General features: G+C 40.3%; 1 protein-coding gene across 4 annotated transcripts in view; it reads left to right on the plus strand.

Annotated features, from left to right (window-relative positions):
- Positions 1 to 20,663, plus strand: part of PCGF5 (polycomb group ring finger 5) — a 110,666-nt gene that overhangs the window by 41,521 nt on the left and 48,482 nt on the right. Inside the window, exons 1-2 of one of the 4 annotated variants that reach the window (XM_054728961.1) lie at positions 8,171 to 8,325; positions 11,216 to 11,510. In XM_054728961.1, the coding sequence (XP_054584936.1) occupies positions 11,399 to 11,510 (112 nt within the window). In that variant the 5' untranslated portion in view covers positions 8,171 to 8,325; positions 11,216 to 11,398. Of the gene's footprint in view, positions 1 to 8,170; positions 8,326 to 11,215; positions 11,511 to 20,663 lie in introns of those variants that run through there. The other 3 variants (XM_054728959.1, XM_054728957.1, XM_054728958.1) reach the window with 3 other exon arrangements.

Here is a 20,663-nt window from a genome sequence, read left to right on the forward strand (position 1 = left end):
ACATTTTTAGTTGAAGGAAATATGCTTTACAGAAACAGGAAAAGTCCAGCCCTGACTGATTCACCACTGGATTTGGTCCAGAGTAAGCTGATCAAATTTTCTTAATGTCCTCAGCTCTAAAATGATACATCTTTTCCTGAAGAATACAACACAATATCATGATGTTAGTCAATTAAAATTACAAAGGAATATCTCAAAATTTAAGTGGAATAGTCACAAAATATTAACTTTGCAGCTCAGGTATGTGCTTCCGGTATTTTGGTATTATTTGTGAGAATACAAAATAATACTCATAAAGTGACTTTGGGAATCCGAGCCAAAGATGAAGGATGATAACTCTGGTTTCATGACCCACTCCTGGGTAGGATCAAGCATACTTCTCTGGTGACTAGTTCTGAGTTTGTCAAGTTCAGTGTCTTCCTGTCCAAGACAGTGTTGCCTACACATTGTCCACATCTTGTGCTTTGTACTTCCCTTTTGTGAGCTTCATACTCTTCCTTCTTTTTCTATCTACACAAACTTATTTCAGACAGGGTAGAATAGAATTGATTACATTTTAGGTTACTATGTCACATTTAAGATCTGCCTTTCTAAGACGATACCCAGGTCACTCAGCTGGAGTTCTGAGTGTTCATAAAACTCTTTAGACTCCCAGGGACATGCTATTTCCTGGTTTCAACCTGAGATGAGTAATTTAAGCCATGCTTTTCATATTTTACTCAGTTTGCACTTAGAGATAAGCTTACTGTGAAATTCTTGTAGAGGGAGGAAGGGCACCTGGCAGGAAAGTTAGGTGACCAAATGCTGCCTCCATGTACTTCTTAAAAGAAAATAAATTGTACTAAGGCATTTGTCTAAGTATTTGTTGGCCATCAGGCCTTAAATTATATCCTATTTTTATTGCTGTTTTGTCCCAATAGCAGGAAAGGGTATGGATATGAAATTCTTAAGATCAATCCAGCAAGCATTTGTTTGCTTACTGTGTACTAACTGCATTACTTGTATTAGCTCCTATAATCTTCTTAAAAACTCCTGAGATTTGTACTTTTATTATATCCATTTAAGTGATGAGAAAACTGAGACCCAAAATAGTTCTTTGCCCTATGACACTTAGCCAGTAAGAGGTTGTGCCAGAATTTGAATGTGAGCAATCTTGATTGCAAATTCAGATTTCATTTATTTGCATGTTCCTTTGTCTGTTCATTCAACCAATATTTAATGAGCGCCTATTATGTTTTAGACTTGATCCCAGGGATACAGCAGTAATGATAAATACCTTGTCCTCACAGAGCTCATACTTAGTTAACCACTTTTCTATAAAGCCATCTTGTCTTCTCATTCATTACCTCTCTTACGATGCTTCGATGCTGGTGCTTTTTTACAGCTTCTCATTAAGGAAGGTATCACATGAAGGTTTGGTAAATGGCAGTTTTTCCAGTCAGCTAGGATGACTTCTTTCAACAGGCAGAATTAAAGACACAATTGAAGACAAATATTGTTTCTTTCTTCTTGAACTATCAATGACAGGTTATCACGGCATCTGAGACTATTGTAGAGCTTATCACCCTGCAGGTCAAGAATTAAGGATGTCTAGCTTATATTATTGCTACTGTCCACTGCTCTAATTTATGCCAGTTTTCTCTTAGCTTTTTCTGCAAACATATTTAAAAATCAACCAGTATCTTAGTCAAGTTGAAGACAGTATGGACATATTAACTTGCCCTTTTGTTTTCAATAAGTTTTTTGTTGTTATTGTTGTTTTTGATCCAAGACAAAATTATGAAGCATATTTGGTGGTTTGCCAGCCTCTTTCAGATACTCTTTCTTTCATCCTTCTGGCCTCCCAGCCAGTAAAATGTTTCCGTTAATACCCTGCTAAAGTGTTATAACTAAAACCTCCTGTTCTCCTATGGAATAAGAAGTCTACTAATCCTGGTGAGCTGGGAATAGATAGCTCAAGAGATGGCTCATAAGGGCTTAATTATGACCCTGCCTGGAGAATTTGCATTTTAATGGAAAACATTTCTGCTACCCCTTCATTTGAGGGGAGTGGATAAAGATTTAACACACTAAGTCTACACCAAGCATGTCAAACTCTCTGCCGGTGGGCCGCATGCCTCGTTTATGTTTATTTAACATGCTTGGTCTACACTGTTGAACTAACCCAAATTATTAAACATTTTGGGGGAACTGGTTTTCTTTGTGTGATTTTGAATTGCTTAGTGAAATAGTTAGGTTTCCACATCTTGATTTTTAAAAAAAATATATTTTATTGATTTTTTACAGAGAGGAAGAGAGAGGGATAGAGAGTTAGAAACATCGATCAGCTGCCTCTTGCACACCCCCTACTGGGGATGTGCCCGCAACCAAGATACATGCCCTTGACTGGAATCAAACCTGGGACCCTTGAATCTGCAGGCCGACGCTCTATCCACTGAGCCAAACCGGTTTCGGCACACATCTTGATTTTTTTAAATGGGTGTGATGAATGTTGGTGCAGAGGAAGGAGTACTTTCTGACCATTGCATGCCTTATTTTATGCTGTGTCCCGGACCCCTGATTGTCATGCCTGGAGTATCTCATTTGTTCTACAAATAATCTTTGGATATGTCTTAGTATCAGGACCTCTGCTGGGTGGTACTATTCCACTCTGGTGGTTCACAAAATTACCACTTAGACCTTGTATTTTTTAAAGTTTGCAATGTAAAAAAAAAAAAAACTTCTTAATTATCATCTCATTTAATCTTCTATATGCTCATTATAACAACATACAAGTATATAAAGGTTTTCCCTGTAGACCAGTGACTAAGATGATATTAATATCAATTCCATAGGAAGAACATGAAGCCAAAGGAAGTTACGGTAAGTGATTTGTCCTGACTAAAAACCACGTTCTCTTGATTGAGTCTGGGAACCTTTGTTCCAAATCTAAGCCATAGCTACCTGTAAAATCAGGACCTGTTCTCTCCCTGTGCCTAGTCTCCTTTGATACTTGAATGATTATGTTACTGAGTTTCTGTACTGTATTTGCTCCAAATGAATTTCACATCTTTTTTTGGGGGGGGGGAGGGGGGAAGGGAAGGGAGGACTTTTTTTCCCTAACTTTTCTACAGCCACTCCTAACTTAGAGTCATCCACATTCAGATTTGATGGAATATTCTTAGTGTCTGCATTTGAGTTATTTGTTCATTTATGATCCTCAGAGATCTAATCTGATCTCCCAGAATAACAGTTGTGGTTCTATAGTAATGTTTTAAAATATCACAGCCCTGATAATTGGAGTAAATCCAGTTTTTCCTTAGAGTCTGTACCTATTTTAGTGATAGTCTCTGTTCTTTCAGTATAAATGGAACTAGCTTCAGCCAATTGTTGACATCACAGTAAAGAAAATACAGCTAGTTTTTCTGACTCTCAAAGGCGAAAAAAAATGTCGACCTGTCTCTTTAGCATAATGTATTTCAAGCACTTTGAAATATTTATTTCGCTAGTTGCACAGCCTTTCGCAGACTAATCTTGTCCCTGTACTTATGCTACTTATCTGTACCCACTTTTAGTATATTGACTTAATTTCTCTTCCTTTTTTCTGGCTTTCTCATTTAATACCATAGCTTTTGGTGTTTTACCTTGCTCTCTTTGTAACTGGCAGAGTCTCAATCATATGGGACTAATTTCTTAAGCACCCTTGGTATTCCATCTTTCAACTGGAGTTTTTGTCTTTTGATCAGGTTTCACTTAACATTTTATTAATAAATTTGGTGCATTGCTCTATAATTGTTCGTGGATAAGTCTGTACTCCCTGGTGTGATTTTAATTAGTAGTCCTAGAGGCAGCCCATCCTTTGTAAAGATCCCTCTAAGAAGAAACTGAAGGAAGAGTACACAGAATACGTTTTAGATTGGGTGCAATCATTCAGCTTTTCAGTCAGTATTGATTTGGATGCCTACCATTTGCCATCCACTCTGCTGCGGATGTACAGTCAAGCACTGTGCCTACTGGGCTTACACTAGTAGTTTGTCCAGACAATTGTGTTAGATAATCCAAGACAGTGTGATGTGGGACTTGAGAGAATTAGTATGAGTTGTTAGGTATGTATGTGGTATATGTATAGTGAGGAAACTCTTAAGCAACTTTGAGGTGTCTGGGAAGGTGACCTTTGAGATCACCTGATACCGAACAGGGTAAGTAGCAGTTGGTCAACTTTAGCAAGGGTGGGGAGATTGAGACAGGGTGCTCATTTGCAAGAAGACCCTTCTCTCTAGCCAGAGGGTAAAAAGGTTCATTATGGCTGCAGCATGAAGTTCAAGGGAGAGGCTGTGTAGAAGTGACGGGGGTCCAGAAAGGGCTTATTAAGTATTTGGCTTTATCCTAAGAACAAGGGCTTTTTTTTTTTTTTTTTTAAGGCCAGGGAGCAGCACGATCAAATTTGTAGTTAGAGTCCTCTGGCTGTGTGTGCTGTGGAGAATGTCTTGGCAGAGAAGAGTTGTAGGGAGACTGCTTAAGAGTTCCTTGAAGTAATGGAAAGTAGAGATGAGAGTGATCTGAACCAGGGTAGGTTAAGTGGAAGGATTCAAGAGACATTTAGCAGAGAGAGTCCTTGAGAATTATTGATTGCAGGGGAGAGCTGCATAAGAGAAAAATGAGCCGAAACCGGTTTGGCGCAGTGGATAGAGCGTCGGCCTTCGGACTGGAAGGTCCCAGGTTCGATTCTGGCCAAGGGCATATACCTTGGTTGCGGGCACATCCCAGGTGGGGTGTGTGCAGGAGGCAGCTGGTCGATGTTTCTCTCTCATCGACGTTTCTAGCTCTCTATCCCTCTCCCTTCCTCCCTGTAAAAATCAATAAAATACATTTTTAAAAAAAGAGAAAAATGAGACATGGTCAAGGGTGATTGGAAGTCTTTCAGTTCTCTGTTCCCCTCCCATTCCTCCACCGTTGATTTTAAGCAAATCATAGACTTTTGAGCTGTAATATCTGTAGGCATAAAATAAATACACTTGGACCCAGTAGGACACTTTAAATTTTAATCTATTCTAAAATCTCTGTAAGAAGATTTTTAGAATACGAAGGGTAGTTTTCTGTGAGAGAGATTCCATGTTAAAAGACTAAATAGCATACTTAAGATATATAAAATAACTCACAAGAAAAAAGTCATATTATTTAATATTTCAGGCAAATGTAAAGATATAACCCTATTTTTAAAATGCTATGCCATTAAACAGCAGTTCAGCAGTTCATTGATGATATATTCATTAGATAAGGAAGGAATCTGAACTTTTCAGTACAGAATTACCCATCCATTGCCCAGCCTTAATGGGAATAAAAATCTAGACATAAAATATAAAGGAATGAAAACATTCGCTAGGTATGTAGATAATTTCAAGTAGTTCCAAGGGTTATCAAGAGCCCCATATGTGGTTCCCTGGGCGAATGTCGATCAGTGCTCAAGTGAAACAAGTTACTGCTTTGGGATTATGCTTCTTTGATAGGGAATCACCAAGTTCACTCCTAAATACCATCCACACAGCTAATTCCTGCCTTCTCTTCATCCATTCTTCTCTCCCTTTGTTCCTTTAATTTGTTTCTTACCAGACCGCCCTTCAGTTCTTGGACTTGAGAAGTTCTCTTGAGAGGTGTAAAACAGTATGGAACTGGTACCTTTATTTTGTTCTTGGCTTTACCAAAATCAGCTCTGTGGTTATGAATTTGCCACTTTTCAGGATCTTGCTTTCTACCTCTGTAAAACGAGAAAGCTGAAGTAGATTAGTGATAAGGGGACTCCCAGCTATGATTCTTTTATCTGCCTTTTCTTTTTCCTGGCCCTGCATATCCAGTTGCTTCCAGGCCTTTGTTTACTGAGGGTCCCACTGGTACTTGAGATTTGTTATCAGAGCTACCCCTCATATTGAGGCTTCAGAGGTTTGTTACAGCCCCCACTGTCAGAACCAAGGAACTAAAGAGTGAGCTACTAGAGAGCTGCCCCAGGGGAGAAGAGGAGGCAGCACAGCAGCTGAAAGTCTTATGCTTAAATGCTAAGAACCTGCAGGTAGGTCAGGAAACTTACCCCTTGGTAACATTCTCTCTTGCCTTCTCTTGTTATTATTTTTTAATCAGACAGATGTTTGAATTTTTTATTTTATTTTTCTTTTTTGTGCTTATGCATTTTTGGCTTTTCTGGGGTGGGGGATGGGAAAGGTAGGGTGAAAGAGGGGAAAGAAGAGACCACTGAACATTTTTTAAAGAACCCTGCTGCCTCTAGGGACACATTTCCTTACAAAGGTTGTAATTCTTTCCTCCACCCTCAAGTCCACCATTTGCACTTTCGATTATGGCAACCCACCTCCACGTCTATTGTGGGGTGCTGCTCTGTAGCATCTTTGTGACCCCCCTCCCTCCTTTGTCAATGTAAATCCTCCTAACATCCATCCTCAAGCTCAGTTCTTCAGGGAATGCTAATTAACTCCACTCAATGTTGATCACCAATCACATTTAAGCCTCCTGGACTTCATGAAATGTTATTCTTTAAAATATATACTTAAAGTAGGTTCACATGCAGAGTAGGAAAATCCCAGGTCATATTGTATATGTTGTAGTATGTATGGTAATATCTTCCATTACGTACCTTAAATACACTAGAAATAGAGTGACTTTTCACATATTGATCTGTTTAGTCTCCGAGATGAGAGGTTTGAAGAGTAACCCTTCAGCTATAAAGTCATTTGACCTGACTTGTTTTTCATTCTCATTGTGATTGCTGTGAGTTATTGAAGTTGATTGACCTTGGAAATGGGCATGTTAGCTTAAAAAAGATCACCTTTGCCTTAAAAATGTGGTAATTGAATGCTGTTTCTGAAAATGTATTGCTCCTGCTATATTACAAATGGTAATTTTTAAATGTTATGTACAGTCTACATAAGTTTAACTATAAATGGGATATTTTAAGAAGTTGTCCTGGTCTACTTTTTGGTGTATTTTAAATTTGAAATGAATCTTTGAATACCTAGATGGTTGCTGGCTTAGTGATCATTGGGTTCATTGGTTTGTCACTAGAGCCCTCTTCACAGTTGATCACTCTGGTAATAACCAAGGTGACTCCTGTCAATTGGAGGTAAAGCAAATACTTTGGAGATAAAGCAAATACTATCATTAATTCTCCCCTGCCTTTCACTACTGTCACCTCCCTAACCAACCAGCACTGCTCTCATTTATACAGACGCAAAGATAATGCAATTGCAACACCTTTTCCTCTTTCTAATTCTACACAAGATTGAAAGCTGCCCTTTGCTGATTCCCTTTGTCATGTTAGTTTTACCTTTTGTTTTACGGGTGGAGATTACACTGTTTTCCCTGCTACCCTGAGATTACTGGATTGCAGTCTTCTAAGAAGCGAAGAACGAGATCTAATTAATGTTTCGCAAAATAATGGTTGTAGTAGAAATTTGTAAGTTTGTAGAATGCAGAATAGGATTGAATGACTTTGAAGAATCTTTTCATGCATGCTTTTGAATACTTTTTTTTTTTTTGCAATGAATGGTCCTTTGAAGATCTTTGAAGATCTCAAAGTCCACTAGAAGTTATGACCCTTACAGTCCTAACTATTTACCTTTCCACTAAAACCCCCACCCCCACCGTGCTCCCCAGTGCTTACATTTGTCAACAGTCATGCTGTCGGGACCCACCCCGCAGTAGCAAGTTCGTTAATGATTTTTTAAAATAAGGCACAAATGAAAGGATGTCTTCATCCCCCTCTTGGCCCAGGTGGGGCTGGCTTGGGGAAGACGCAGCCCAGTAGAGTTCTGCAGGGTGACTCATTCTCAGCACTGACCTTTGTTGCTAAACCCGCCAGGAAAACTATAGCAGACATTGTTATGATGAAAGACGGCCGGGAGGGGTTGGTGGTGGAGAGATGAACGGAGATAAAAATTGGGCCAAAGCTAGGCGTCGCACAGCAGCGCGCGGCGGGACGGGCGGGGCGGCCCCGCACCTGCGTGGAGCACGGGCCCGCGGGCGTGTCGCGGGGGGGGCGTGGCCGGGGCGTGGCCTGAGGGCGTGGCCAGGGGCGGGGCTAGTCCCTGGCGCGGGCGGTTGGAAGGGGGTGGAGTTGCCCTTGGGGGCGGCACCGGCCCTGGGCCCGAGGCCCGTCGCGCCCTATCGTGCCCGAGCCGAGTGGCCCCGCGGAGCCGGCGCGCTCCCGCCTGCAGGGGGAGGGCGGACGGGGCGGCGGGACCGGCCAGGCCTCGGCGGGCGCTGTTTCTCTTTCACTTTCCTTCCTGCGAGGCCGGCGCGCTGGCGGGCGAGGAGCGGCGGCGGCGGCGGCGGCGGCCGCTGGTAGGTATCCGGCGGGTAGGAGGGCGGCCGAGGGGCCGGGACCCCGCCGCCCCCGCGCTCCCGTCCAACTTTGGGCCCGGAGCGGGGGCAGCGCCGGCCCCTCCAGGCACCTGCCGCGGCCCGCCCCGTCTGGACCCGGAGACTCCTTCGGGGGCGGCGGCGGCCGGGGCTTGGGGGCTTCAGAGGCGCGGCCTCCCCTTCGGGGCGGAGAGGGCTGCGGGCGCCCGGCCGGGGGAGGCGGCCGAGCGGCGCGCCCGCGGGGCCGGGCACCTGCGGGGCGGGCGGGCGGGGCGGACTGTGCGTGGGGCGCCCGGGGACGTACTGCCGGTCCCGCCGCTGGAGGACGCGGAAAAGTTCCTGCCGCCCCTGCGCTGTCACTGCCCGTCCCCGCTTCCTTTCTGCCGTGGCGACCGGGCTGCGTGGCTCCGGATCTCCATTCCGCCCCGGGTCCGGACGTGCGCTTCCCCTTTCCGAGAACTTGTCTTACCGGGAGCTTCCCAGCAGCAGCCCTACCTGTGGGAGAGGCGGGCCCTTAGCCCGTGTGTGGAGGGGCAGGCGCGGAGGACGCCCGCGCGGATGGTCGCTCGGATGGTCAGTGCCGGGCTGAAGGTCACGCCGAGCGAAGGACCAGGACCCAGAGCCCTGCCTGTCAGTGCTCTCCTGCTGCCGCCCCCGCCGCTCGGTCTCCCCAGCCTGTTCCTTGCACATTCTCAATGGCGATGACGCCTCTGACCTTCCTAGTTGCCTTATGCATACTTACCAATGAATGAACAGCCAAGATAGGAAAAAAAGTCCCTGTTGACAGAATTAAATTTAGGAAATCACCCTTTTCATGCTTGTTTCCTAAGAGGATACATTTGTTACAAGAAACCTTTAAAGCTTTTTTTTTTTTTTTTTTAAGTAATCTTCTGTACAAGTCAATTATGCTAAACGTGCCTGGGGAAAAAAAAGTTAATGGTTTTCAGCTTTTACTGTGTGCTAGTTGTATGTATATTGTCTCATTTAATCCTCCTCATTCTAGGAGACTGGCAGTCTTATTTTCATTTTACAGTTTGACAAAAAAAACAACAGACTTAGAGAGGATAAGTAACATTGCCCAGGTCAGTGGTCGGCAAACTGCGGCTCGCGAGCCACAGGCGGCTCTTCCACAAAATACCACGTGCGGGCACGCACATACAGTGTGATTGAAACTTCATGGCCCATGCACAGAAGTCGGTTTTCGGCTCTCAAAAGAAATTTCAGTCGTTGTACTGTTGGTATTTGGCTCTGTTGACTAATGAGTTTGCCGACCACTGGCCCAGGTTATATAGACATTTACTAAATTCGACCAGTTTCTAGCACAGAGTTTTGTGGTCTAATAGAGGAGATAAAGAGTGACTCTATATATGTAAAAGCCTAAGTAACTGTTCCACCATTGGACTAGTAGCTATGATGCGCACTGACCACCAGGGGGCAGATGCTCAACGCACAGGCATGGAAACATGGAACAGACTGATGAATCTCAGAGGGAAGGGGGCAGGGAGGGCAGGAAGAGATTAACCAAAGATCTTATATGCATACTAGAGGATTTGTGCACCAGTGGGGTCCCTTGGCTTGGCCTGCGGGGATCGGGCCAAAACCAGAAGTCTGACATCCCCTGAAGGGTCCCGGATTGCAGTGTACGAATCTGTGCACCAGGCCTCTAGTATAACTATAAATCAAAATATGTAAAAGGAGCCCTAGCCGGTTTGGCTCAGTGGATAGAGCGTCAGCCTGCAGACTGAAAGGTCCCAGGTTAAGTTCCCATCAAGGGCACATACCCAGGTTGCAGGCTCAATCCACAGTAGCGGGCATGCAGGAGGCAGCCGATCAATGATTCTCTCTCATCATTGATGTTTTTCTCTCTCCCTCTCCCTTTCTCTCTGAAATCAATAAAAATATATTTTAAAAATATGTAAAAGGAAAATGTAACAGGAAAGAATTAAGGGTTAAAAACCATGGAGAGATTACACCAAGGATAGCTTTGGAGAAGGGTTTTGAAGGATAAGTAGGCTCTAGACCTTTTTCATCTCATGGTACACATAAACTAATTACTAAAATTCTCTGGCACACCAGAAAATAGATTTTTTTGCTGATCTGACAAAGATAAATAGGTAACTTGGATTCATTCACACCAGATGGCTATTGTCATTTTTTAATTTGACAATCTAAGAGAAAAGGCAGTGCCCCTGATAATGATCAGGTATTGCATGTTTTAAAAATTCTTGTGGCACACCAGTGTGCCTCTTGCAGGTGAAAACCGATGATCTAGATAGAGGAGAGGAAGGGGTTGTTGGATAGAGGGCATAGAGCCTCCAGAAGCTAAGAAATTTAAACGTTTTTCTGGTTGTAAAGAGGAGACACTGACATTCTTTGTCACTCTTTGATGTTCTTTGCTAACCTGGTAGCAGAATATAAGATGGAGTGAAGGTGGATGTGGATGGAAAGGAAAAGGACATCAACTTGATTTGACTACTGACTGGCTGTGGGGTACAAAATGGAAACGGACCATTTTGATGGGGTCAATAATGATTTTAATTTTTAATCCTTTAACTTGTATCGCCAGGAGCTCCTAATAGAGCAGTCAAGCAGACAGAATGCATTACTAAAGAGGTAAAGATGGCAAAACTGGAGTTAATAGCCTTAATGTCATTGGTATAGAGGTGGATAGTTGAGGCTTCAGGAGTGGATCAGTTTTGCCACTATTCTGAATTAAATTGTAGCAGGTTTACAGACTAATGTTACAGTAAGGCAATGTTCTCTTCACCTGTTTACCTAATTTAGAACATGTAACACTTGCTGCTAATATAATGGTATTAATACAGTATGACAAATCTATACTGTTTTATCTCTTAAATTATTGTGGAAACAGGTATGGGAAAGCAGAACCACCAAAAGGAGTGATGACCAGCAATCTCGTGATAGATCTGGATGTTAGTTCTCATGCCGCAGGATATCCAGTTGGGAACTCCATACCAGCTCTTGGGATCAGACTTTTATCCACTTAAAACGCTTCGTTACCCGAACTACTGAAGCCAGCCCTAGCTAACTACGAATGGCTACCCAAAGGAAACACTTGGTGAAAGATTTCAATCCTTACATCACCTGCTACATCTGTAAAGGGTATCTGATCAAGCCAACTACAGTGACCGAATGCCTCCATACCTGTAAGTAATTTTGTCATGTACTCATCAGAAGTTATGGGTTACACTTGCTCTTTTAAAATTAGCACCTTTTGTTTTTATCCAGTTTTTAACTTTTAAAACAATGAGTATTCTAATAATTATCTTAACTTTAAATATATTTTCAGGATTGAATTTGTCATTGGGATACTAGTGGCATGAAATTATTCTTGTATTATTTAAATTAGTTGGTTTTTAGCTGACATTTAAATGTTCTAAAAATAATAAGCATATTATTGGTTATAGTTTTAAGTAAACTGTTTTAGGTTTTTAATTAAAAATTATACTGAAAGCCCTAGCCGTTTTGGTTGAGTGGATAGAACAAGGGCCTATGGACCAGTGTTCCCGGTTTGATTCCCGTCAAGGGCACATACCCGGGTTTCGGCTCGATCCCCAGTAGGGGGCGTGCAGGAGGCAACCAATCAATGATTCTCTCTCATCGATGTTTCTATCTTTCCCTCTCCCTTCCTCTCTGAAATCAATAAAAATATTTTAAAAAAATTACACTGAAGGAATTAATCTGCTCAGAGGCTTTGTTAGAATATGCATACTTTAAATCATTGTTATTTTTAAACTACTTTATTGAGGTGTGGTTGACATATAAACAGTTGTACCTGTTTAATGTATACAACTTGATGAGTTTAGAGACAAGTATACACCTGTGAAACTGTCACCACATCTATGCCATAAACCCATTTATCACCTCCTAAAGTTAAATATACCCTCTTAACAAATGTAAGGTATACAACACAGTATTGTTACCCATAGGCTCCATGCTGTACAGTAGATCTCAGGACTTCCTCATCTAGGATAACCAAAACTTTGTGCCCTTGGACTAATAACTTGTAGCTCAGCATCACTTGGGAACTTGTTAGAAATGCAAATTCTCAGGCCCCGCCCAGAATTACTGAATCAGAAACTCTGGGAGTGGACCCATCAATCTGCATTTAACCAGCTCTCCATGGGATTCTGAGGCACTCAGGTTTCAGAATTACTGTTCTAAGATGATCATATCTGTGGAACTCCCAAGTTTCTTTCTCATCTGCCCTATCAATAGAGAAAGAAAAATTTTTATAGCCACTTATGCCAGGATTTTACTTTTGTGGTTCTGCCAATATGAATTTATTTTTCTATTTCAATGAAAGTAATTCCATTAATTCTAGTTTAAAGCTTATTTGCACAAAACTAGATATTTTATATATCTACTAGATTTCATTTTAGCTTTAGAGTAACCTTGGAGTGGGAGGAAAGAGAGGGTAAAAGGTTATCTTTATTTTGTGGGTGAGGAAACTTTGAGTTAAGTAATTTGCCTAGTCTCACAGCTAATGAGTAGTGGACCTGTATTCAACTCCAAAGCCCATGCTTTTTCTAAGATAAAAAGGTCTCTTTTTTTTAATCCTTCCTTTCAATTATATTACCTCTGCTGAACTGAAATATTATACTGTAGTTTTAAACAAGAGTGCAAAATATAAACACCTGGAAATGGTTAAAATGGCAAATTTTATGTTATATGTATTTTATCACAATTTGTAAAAAATGGAATCACTTAGGAAGCAGTTTAAACATTCTCATATTCAGAATTCCACCTGGAGAGGTTTGGTGGATGTTGTGAGGTCTGGGCAGGTATATTTTGAAGAATCTTTCCAGGTGATGCTGGTGTGTATTTCCTTGAGTGTTACTGGCCCATGCTGTTCAATTGGCAGTTAACTATGAACTGGCTTGAAGTACTAATTTACTATTGCCCTATATAATTATTTAACTTGAACAATTACCAGTTAAATGTCATCAACAGATATTTATTGAATACCTACTGTGTGCCATGCACCATTCTAAGCACAGAGGATACAGCAGTGAACAAGATGGTAAAATATCTCTGCTCTCAAGGAGTTTTAGGGAAAACTAATAATAAATATGTATCACATTAGTGATAAATGCTATGAAGAGGAACAAAGGCAGTTTGTAGATAGGAGAGATGGGTTATTTTATATAGAATGTCAGAGTGGCCTCTTCAATATGATGACATTTGAACAGAAACTTGAAGGGATTGAACTCTGAATACATGGGAAGAGCATTCTAGGCAGAGGGAAAATCAAATACAAGGCCTTGAGGTAGGAATGTCCTTGGCAGGTTCAAGGAAGAGCAAATCAATGAGAAGACCATTGCTCAGGTCAGTGGAAGATTACAGGGCCTTCACCTAGGGCCGTGGTCGGCAAACCGCGGCTCTCGAGCCACATGCAGCTCTTTGGCCCCTTGAGTGTGGCTCTTCCACAAAATACCACGGCCTGGGCGAGTCTATTTTGAAGAAGTGGCATTAGAAGAAGTTTAAGTTTAAAAAGTTTGGCTCTCAAAAGAAATTTCAATGGTTGTACTGTTGATATTTGGCTCTGTTGACTAATGAGTTTGCCGACCACTGACCTAGAGTAATGAGGTGTGAGATGGAGGTAGGGAAGAGTGATTGGATTGTGGATGTGTTTTGGAGGAAGAGCCAACAGGATGTCACTGCTCTAGAGTGGAGACTTTACCTTATACTTCTTTGTTTACCACTATACCAAGCATGGTACCTGGACATGGTCCACTGTCTGTTTTGCTTTTCTGCTTCTAACATGTGTGCATTGCTTTTATATTTGGATGTCTCCAGCAATAACTGCCAAATCGTTTGGAAGAAAATAAGAAAGCACAAATTTTTCATTTTCTACCTATATAATATAGATTTTATATCTGTTCTTCTCAAAAAATATTTGGGGCATAATGAAATCCCAATTTAAATGTAACTTTTTGGGAGGAAAGACAAAAGATTCTAGAAGTATAAATAATCCATTTATAAGCAAGTGTTATGTTTATGCTTGCAACAACAATTTAAGGTATAAAAGGGTAAGTGACAGTTTAACTGCATTTTCAGTCATTCTGGCCTGAAAAATCACTTGGAAGTTAACAAGCCCCTTTACTGAGAGAGAATAAAAATGACAGCAGTGTAATTAAAAGACAGTGGAAAAAAACAAATGTGACCTTTTATCAACAGAGAACAAAGAACAGAGTAAATGATGGAGTCAGGTACTCAACCCAGTGTCTGAGGATTCCATAGTGCTAACCTTTATATACATCCAGTCCTTGGAATTCTATGTATTTTTTTTCTTTGTAGTTACAATAGGGCTTATATAAGGCAAAAATTATCTCACTAGTAAAATACCCTCTTATTAGTATTGATAAAATAAATAGCACCACAAAGTAGTGTTTTTTTCAGTCATTGGTTGGTCTTTGATATTACCTGGTTTTCTTATGTATAATGTGGGACAGATAGAGTGGCATTGTGATTTGGGAGCAGTATAAAATAGAAAAGTAAGATGACCAAATGGGACAGGAAGAAAGTGAGAAGTGTTAAATGACATTGTGATACTCCATAATATTTTCAGTCTTGACTTAGTCATATAAAAAGAATATCTTAATAAGGCAACTTTGTACAAAGACTATACTTGTATGATACTATAAGTAAAGAATAATTCTTATTATGAAGCTAATTATAAATAAAAGATTTTGGTCTTACTGTTCAAGTTTGAAATATGTAAATAGAGCTTTATTAGTGGTGAGCAAAACCAGACGTGGAATCTGCCCTTCTGGACTTTCTGGTCAAGTGAAGAAAGATAGAGTAATCAAGTTAAGAAATGTATAAAAGCCCTAGCTGGTTTGGCTCAGTGGATAGAGCGCCAGCCTTCGGACTGAAGGGTCCCGGGTTCGATTCCTGTCAAGGGCACATGCCTGGTTGCTGGCTCGATCCCCAGTAGGGGGCGTGCAGGAGGCAGCCAGTCAGTGATTCTCTCTCATCATTGATGTTTCTATCTCTCTCTCTCCCTCTCCCTCTCCCGTCCTCTCTGAAATCAATAAAAATATATATTTTTAAAAAGAAATGTATAAAATAAAATTGGGTGTTAAGTGTGATGAAAATACTACGAATGAAACAGAATGATAAAATAACAGGTATGTGTCAGGTTATTGCAGTAGAATGGAATGCAAAAGAAGGAACTAAAGTGTTTTCTGAAATTCCTAAAGCCATAGGTCCTAGGTCTTCTCAGGCAGGGACATTAATTTTTGGGTGGTTAGAGGTGCATTGGGGTGGGAAGTAGGGATCATGAGTGGCTCTCCCTGCTTTGATATGGATAAATTAAGTTGCTTTATTCTTCTTTCAAAATACTCTACAAAGGCAGGTCAGCTCTTTTTCCCTCTTCAGATCAGAGAGGTTGTTGCTCTCCTATTCTCCCATTGAAAAATTCTGGAGCTAACACTGACTGGCTTCTGTGTTAGATGTAGAAAGAAGGGCCAGAAGGACCAGCAGGATGGCTGACTGCAGCAGCTCTTGATGTTGTTAGCACTTCAGCTCGGTAGAAGGAGGAGAAAGGGACAAGCCAATCAGAAGGAAGGGGGAGCCAGAGATGGCAGGGCAAGATGTGCCCCAGGATCCTGGCAAGAAGTTGGAGGGGAGGGACTTATAAAAGCTTACTAACATCACTTCTCTTCAGCAGGCCAATGACATTCTATAAAAAGATGAAAGTTTAAAAATTTAAAATATAAATATGAGTTTTTAGTTTTAAATGAGAAAATACTAGAGGAACTAAATCTGCATTTACTATAGTTATAAGTCTATAAGATAATTTTAGTAATCCAACAAACCTAAGGAAATAAATATGTTCTCACAGATAATTATTGAATTTTTAAAAATAAATAATTAGCACTTTGCTAGCTTCTGGGTTAGATTGGTTAAAAAAAAGATAATTGGGAACTTAAAACTCTATCAAGCAAAACTTCTCATAAGACAAAAATTTCTACACATGTGTTTGGATCTTTTTCTTCTCTGTGTGAGCTCATCTACTCTGAGATGTCAGTTACCTTGTTGATATCTCCCAAATCTTTATTTCTGGCATAGTCCTTTCCTCTGAGTTTCAGAATCCAACCAGATGTCCACTTAGATGATCTAAAGTCGGTGGAACTCAACATATCTAACTATGAATGAATGAGATTCTAACACTCAGTTGTCCAAACAAGAGGTGTATTCCACACTTGACTCCCTTTACCCTCATTATCAAAATGGGCAAAGTCCTGACTGGTCTCTCTCCTTAGTATCTCTTAAATATGCCCCTTCACTTCCTTCCCCCATGACTGTTTATCCAGGTCCTCATTACTTCTCACCAGTCACTCCTAACCACTGTCATAGTGGTGATCATTTAAACATCTTGCTGTCTTCATCACTCACTCTTGAGCTGACCCAAAATTTCCTATAGATACCCTAATGCCCTCAGGATAAATTAAAGCTACTTAGGTATGACCGGTTTCTGTCCCACCATCCAACATACACCATGTGCAAATATTTTGTTTAGCAGCCTGCTCGGCTTGGAATGCACTTCTCTTGTATACCTGGCTAGCAGTTACTCATTCTTCAGAAATCATTTTCTCCAAGATATGCCATCCACCTGCTACCACAGACAGATTTGGGTTAAGTGTATTCTTAGTACCTGATACTTGAGTGCTCAATAAAGGCTTACATGAATAAGTAAATAGCCAGTTGGTTAGTTATTTTATTGTGTGTTTTTCCTTTCAGAGATTCAAATGCAATGATAGGTAGCTTGAAAGGCATGTAAGATAGTGTTGGTTAGCACTTACAAATTTTTAAAAACTACCTTTTAAAATATAGGTGGGAGTCTTTTGTGCCTTAGGCAGAGAGAGGGAGAGATGCTGGGTTGAGGACTGGAGATTGATGGCTCTAAGTTAAGGTATGCTCTGTCTTTTGCACTAGGGTTCTGAGGAGCTTTTTAAGGTTACATAGAGGCTGTAGAGGTTGTTGATTTAAAATGCAAGACTTTTCACTTAAGAAGAACAAAGGACCTTTTTTCCAATAGTTAAAATGTGTAGAGAATACAGTGCATTGGTTCTTAACCCTTCTGTGGTTAGCATGCTATAAGAATCTGATTATTCTTTTCTCAGGAAAAAGGGGAAGGTGTAGACACAGAATTCTGTGGTATAATATAGGAAAGTTTATTCTTTTTGTACTTTTTGCCCTTTCAGAGATTATTGCATTAATCCCCTAAGAATGAATTATTTGGAAAAACACAACGTTGTACTTAGTGTTGACTTAAGCAAAGAACAAGGGTTAATTGATAATTAAATATAGTTGATGTGACAATTAAGTGACATGATTTTATGTGGTAATATGGAAAATGGAGGAAAAATTTAATCATAAAATGGTAAAATTTAAGTACTACCAACCATTTATTGTTTTTGAACAACTATTATAAATACACAAGTATTTTAAGTTATAGAGAACTTTTGATGCATTGATACTCAGTGTTTAAAAATCTTGTGGTACATATACTTGCTATGCAAGGTGCTGACTAGAAGCATCCACGCACAGCATCACTTGGGAGCTTGTTAGGAGCGCATATCTGTGGGCCTCACTGTGGGCCTGCTGAGTCAGGATCTCTGGGGATAAGGCTGGAAGTCTGTATAATGACAAGTCTCCAGGTGACTCTGTGGTGCACTAAAGTTTGAGAAACACTGCTCTGGACCAGACATTTATAATACTAGCATCTCTTGAACTAGGCAGCTTGTACTTTTAATCATAGAGTAATTAAAATAAATGCTAATGAAAGATTAAACTAATAGCTGTTATTTATTGAATGTCATATTTGAGGTCATGAGCTTTACTTTCATTGTCTTATGTAATCTTCCCAAGGATCCTTCTAGTTAGGTGGTAGTATTTAATCATTAACAGATTTGTATCTACATTTTATCAGTTTTTATTCTAGCCAGTGGAAACAAAACAGTAAAGAACACAGGTATAGTATGTGCCCTCCTAGAATTTATGTTTTAATAGGAGAGACAGACAATACATGAATAAACAATTTCAGATGCTGTGTGTATCAAATGCTATGAGGAAAAATAAAACAGAGCAAGTTTTTTCTTGGGAGTTACCATTTGAGCAGACTGGAGTAATAAGAAGGAGCAAGCTATGAGAAGGTTTGCGGGCAGAGTATTTCAGATTCATTTTCCAGTGTTTTTCACAAAGACTCAGAAAGGTAAAGTGACACAGCTAATAAGTGCTGGACCTGGGTTCTGCCTCCTGGAGAGCTGACTCGGGCACATCTTCATATTAAATTGTCATATTCCTAATTTTTTTTCTTTCTGCTTGGCTATATTTTCTAAAAATTCTTTAACCTGTGAATCTAAAATCCTATATAATAAAACTCTAATATGCAAATTGACCGAACAACAGAACAATTGGTCGCTATGACACACACTGACTACCAGGGGGCAGACGCTCAATGCAGGTGGTCAGTGCTCAGCCAGAAGCTGGGCTGGCTGCTCCTTAGCACTGCCTCAGAGGCAGGAGAGGCTCCTGCCACTGCTGCTGCGCTTGCCAGCAGAGAGCACCACTCAGCCAGAAGCCGGACTCATGGCTGGTGAGCACAGCAGAGGTGGTGGGAGCCTCTCCTGCCTCCACTGCAGGCAGGCGGTAAGAAGCGAGGAGTCTGCCCTGGACTGCGAGAGGGATGTCTGACTGCCGGCTTAGGGGGATTGGACCTAAGCCAGCAGGTGGACATCCCCCGAGGGGTCCCAGACTGTGAGAGAGCGCAGGCCGAGCTGAGGGATCCCCCGAGTGCACGAATTTTGTGCATCAGGACTCTAGTGTATATGTATATAATGAGCCTCTTTAACTCTGTTTTCCTGACTGTATACCTGTCTTTATATAGCCAGTCAGGATCTGAATCTATTATTGGTTCTGAATAAGTAGCCATTATAATGAAGAAAAGATATAAATCAAACTTTTTAATAATGTACTCTTTACAACACTTGATTTTTAGAGCAAAGACCTATGTTTAGAATAAAAATCAAAGGTCTGTCAAAGCTTTTTATTCCATCGAAAAACTGTTAGAGCTAATAAATGAATTCAGTAAACTTGCAGGATACAAAATCAGTTCACAATAATCTGATGTGTTTCTGTAGACTAACAACAAATTATCAGGAAGGGAAATGAAGAAAATCTCATTTGCAATTGTAGCAAAAAGAATAAATTACCTAGGAATAACTGTTTCCAAGGAGTTGAAAGTATATTGAAAACTAGAAGACATTAATGAAAGAATTGGAGAAGACGCAAATTCATGGAAAGATATTCCATGCTCATAGATTAGAAGAATTAATACCATTAAAAGAATTAATATTAAATTTTTAATACCCAAAGTAATATACAGATTCAGTGCAATCCCTATTAAAATCACAATGACATTTTGTACAGAAATAGAACAAACAATACTAAAGTTTCTATGGAACCATAAAAGACCCCAAATAGCCAAAGCAGTCTTGAGAATAAAGAACAAAGCTGGAGGCATCATGTTCCCTGATTTCAAACTATATTACAAAACTATAGTAATTAAAACTGTGTGATATTGGCATAAAAACACATATATCAATGGAACAGAATAGAGAACCCAGAAATAAACATGCATTTATGGTCAATTAATTTACAACAAAGGAGCCAAAAGTATAAAATGGGCGAAGGACAAGTTCTTCAATAAATAGTGTTGTGAAAATTGGACAGCCACAACAAAAGAATGAAACTGGACTCTCTTTTATACCATACATACTTTAATCAAAATGGATTAAAATCTTGAAAGTAAAACATGTCTGAAACCATAAAACTCCTAAAAGAAAACGTAGATGGTAAGTTCATTGACATAGGCCTTGGTGAGTGATGATTTTCTGAATCTAACACTAAAAGCAAAAATAAACAAGTAGGAAGGACTATATGAAACTAAAAATCTTCTGCACAGCACAGGAAACTTCCAACAAAAGGAAAAGGCAACCTACAGAATGGGATAAAATAATTGCAAATCATATATCTGGTAAGAGGCTAATGTCCAAAATATAGAACTCATACAACTCAATAGCAAAAAAAAAAAAAAAAATCTGATTAAAAAATGGGCAGAAATTTTGAATAGATATTCTTCCAAAGAAGCCATAACAGATGGCCATCAATAAGTACATGAAAAAGTGCTCAACATCACCAATCACCAGGGAAATGCAAAATAAAATTCAGAACTACTAGAATGGCTATTATCAAACACACGAAGTATCATGTTGTTGAGAATGTGGAAA

Source organism: Eptesicus fuscus, chromosome 17 (assembly GCF_027574615.1).
Source record: "Eptesicus fuscus isolate TK198812 chromosome 17, DD_ASM_mEF_20220401, whole genome shotgun sequence".
Lineage (NCBI taxonomy): Eukaryota > Metazoa > Chordata > Mammalia > Chiroptera > Vespertilionidae > Eptesicus > Eptesicus fuscus.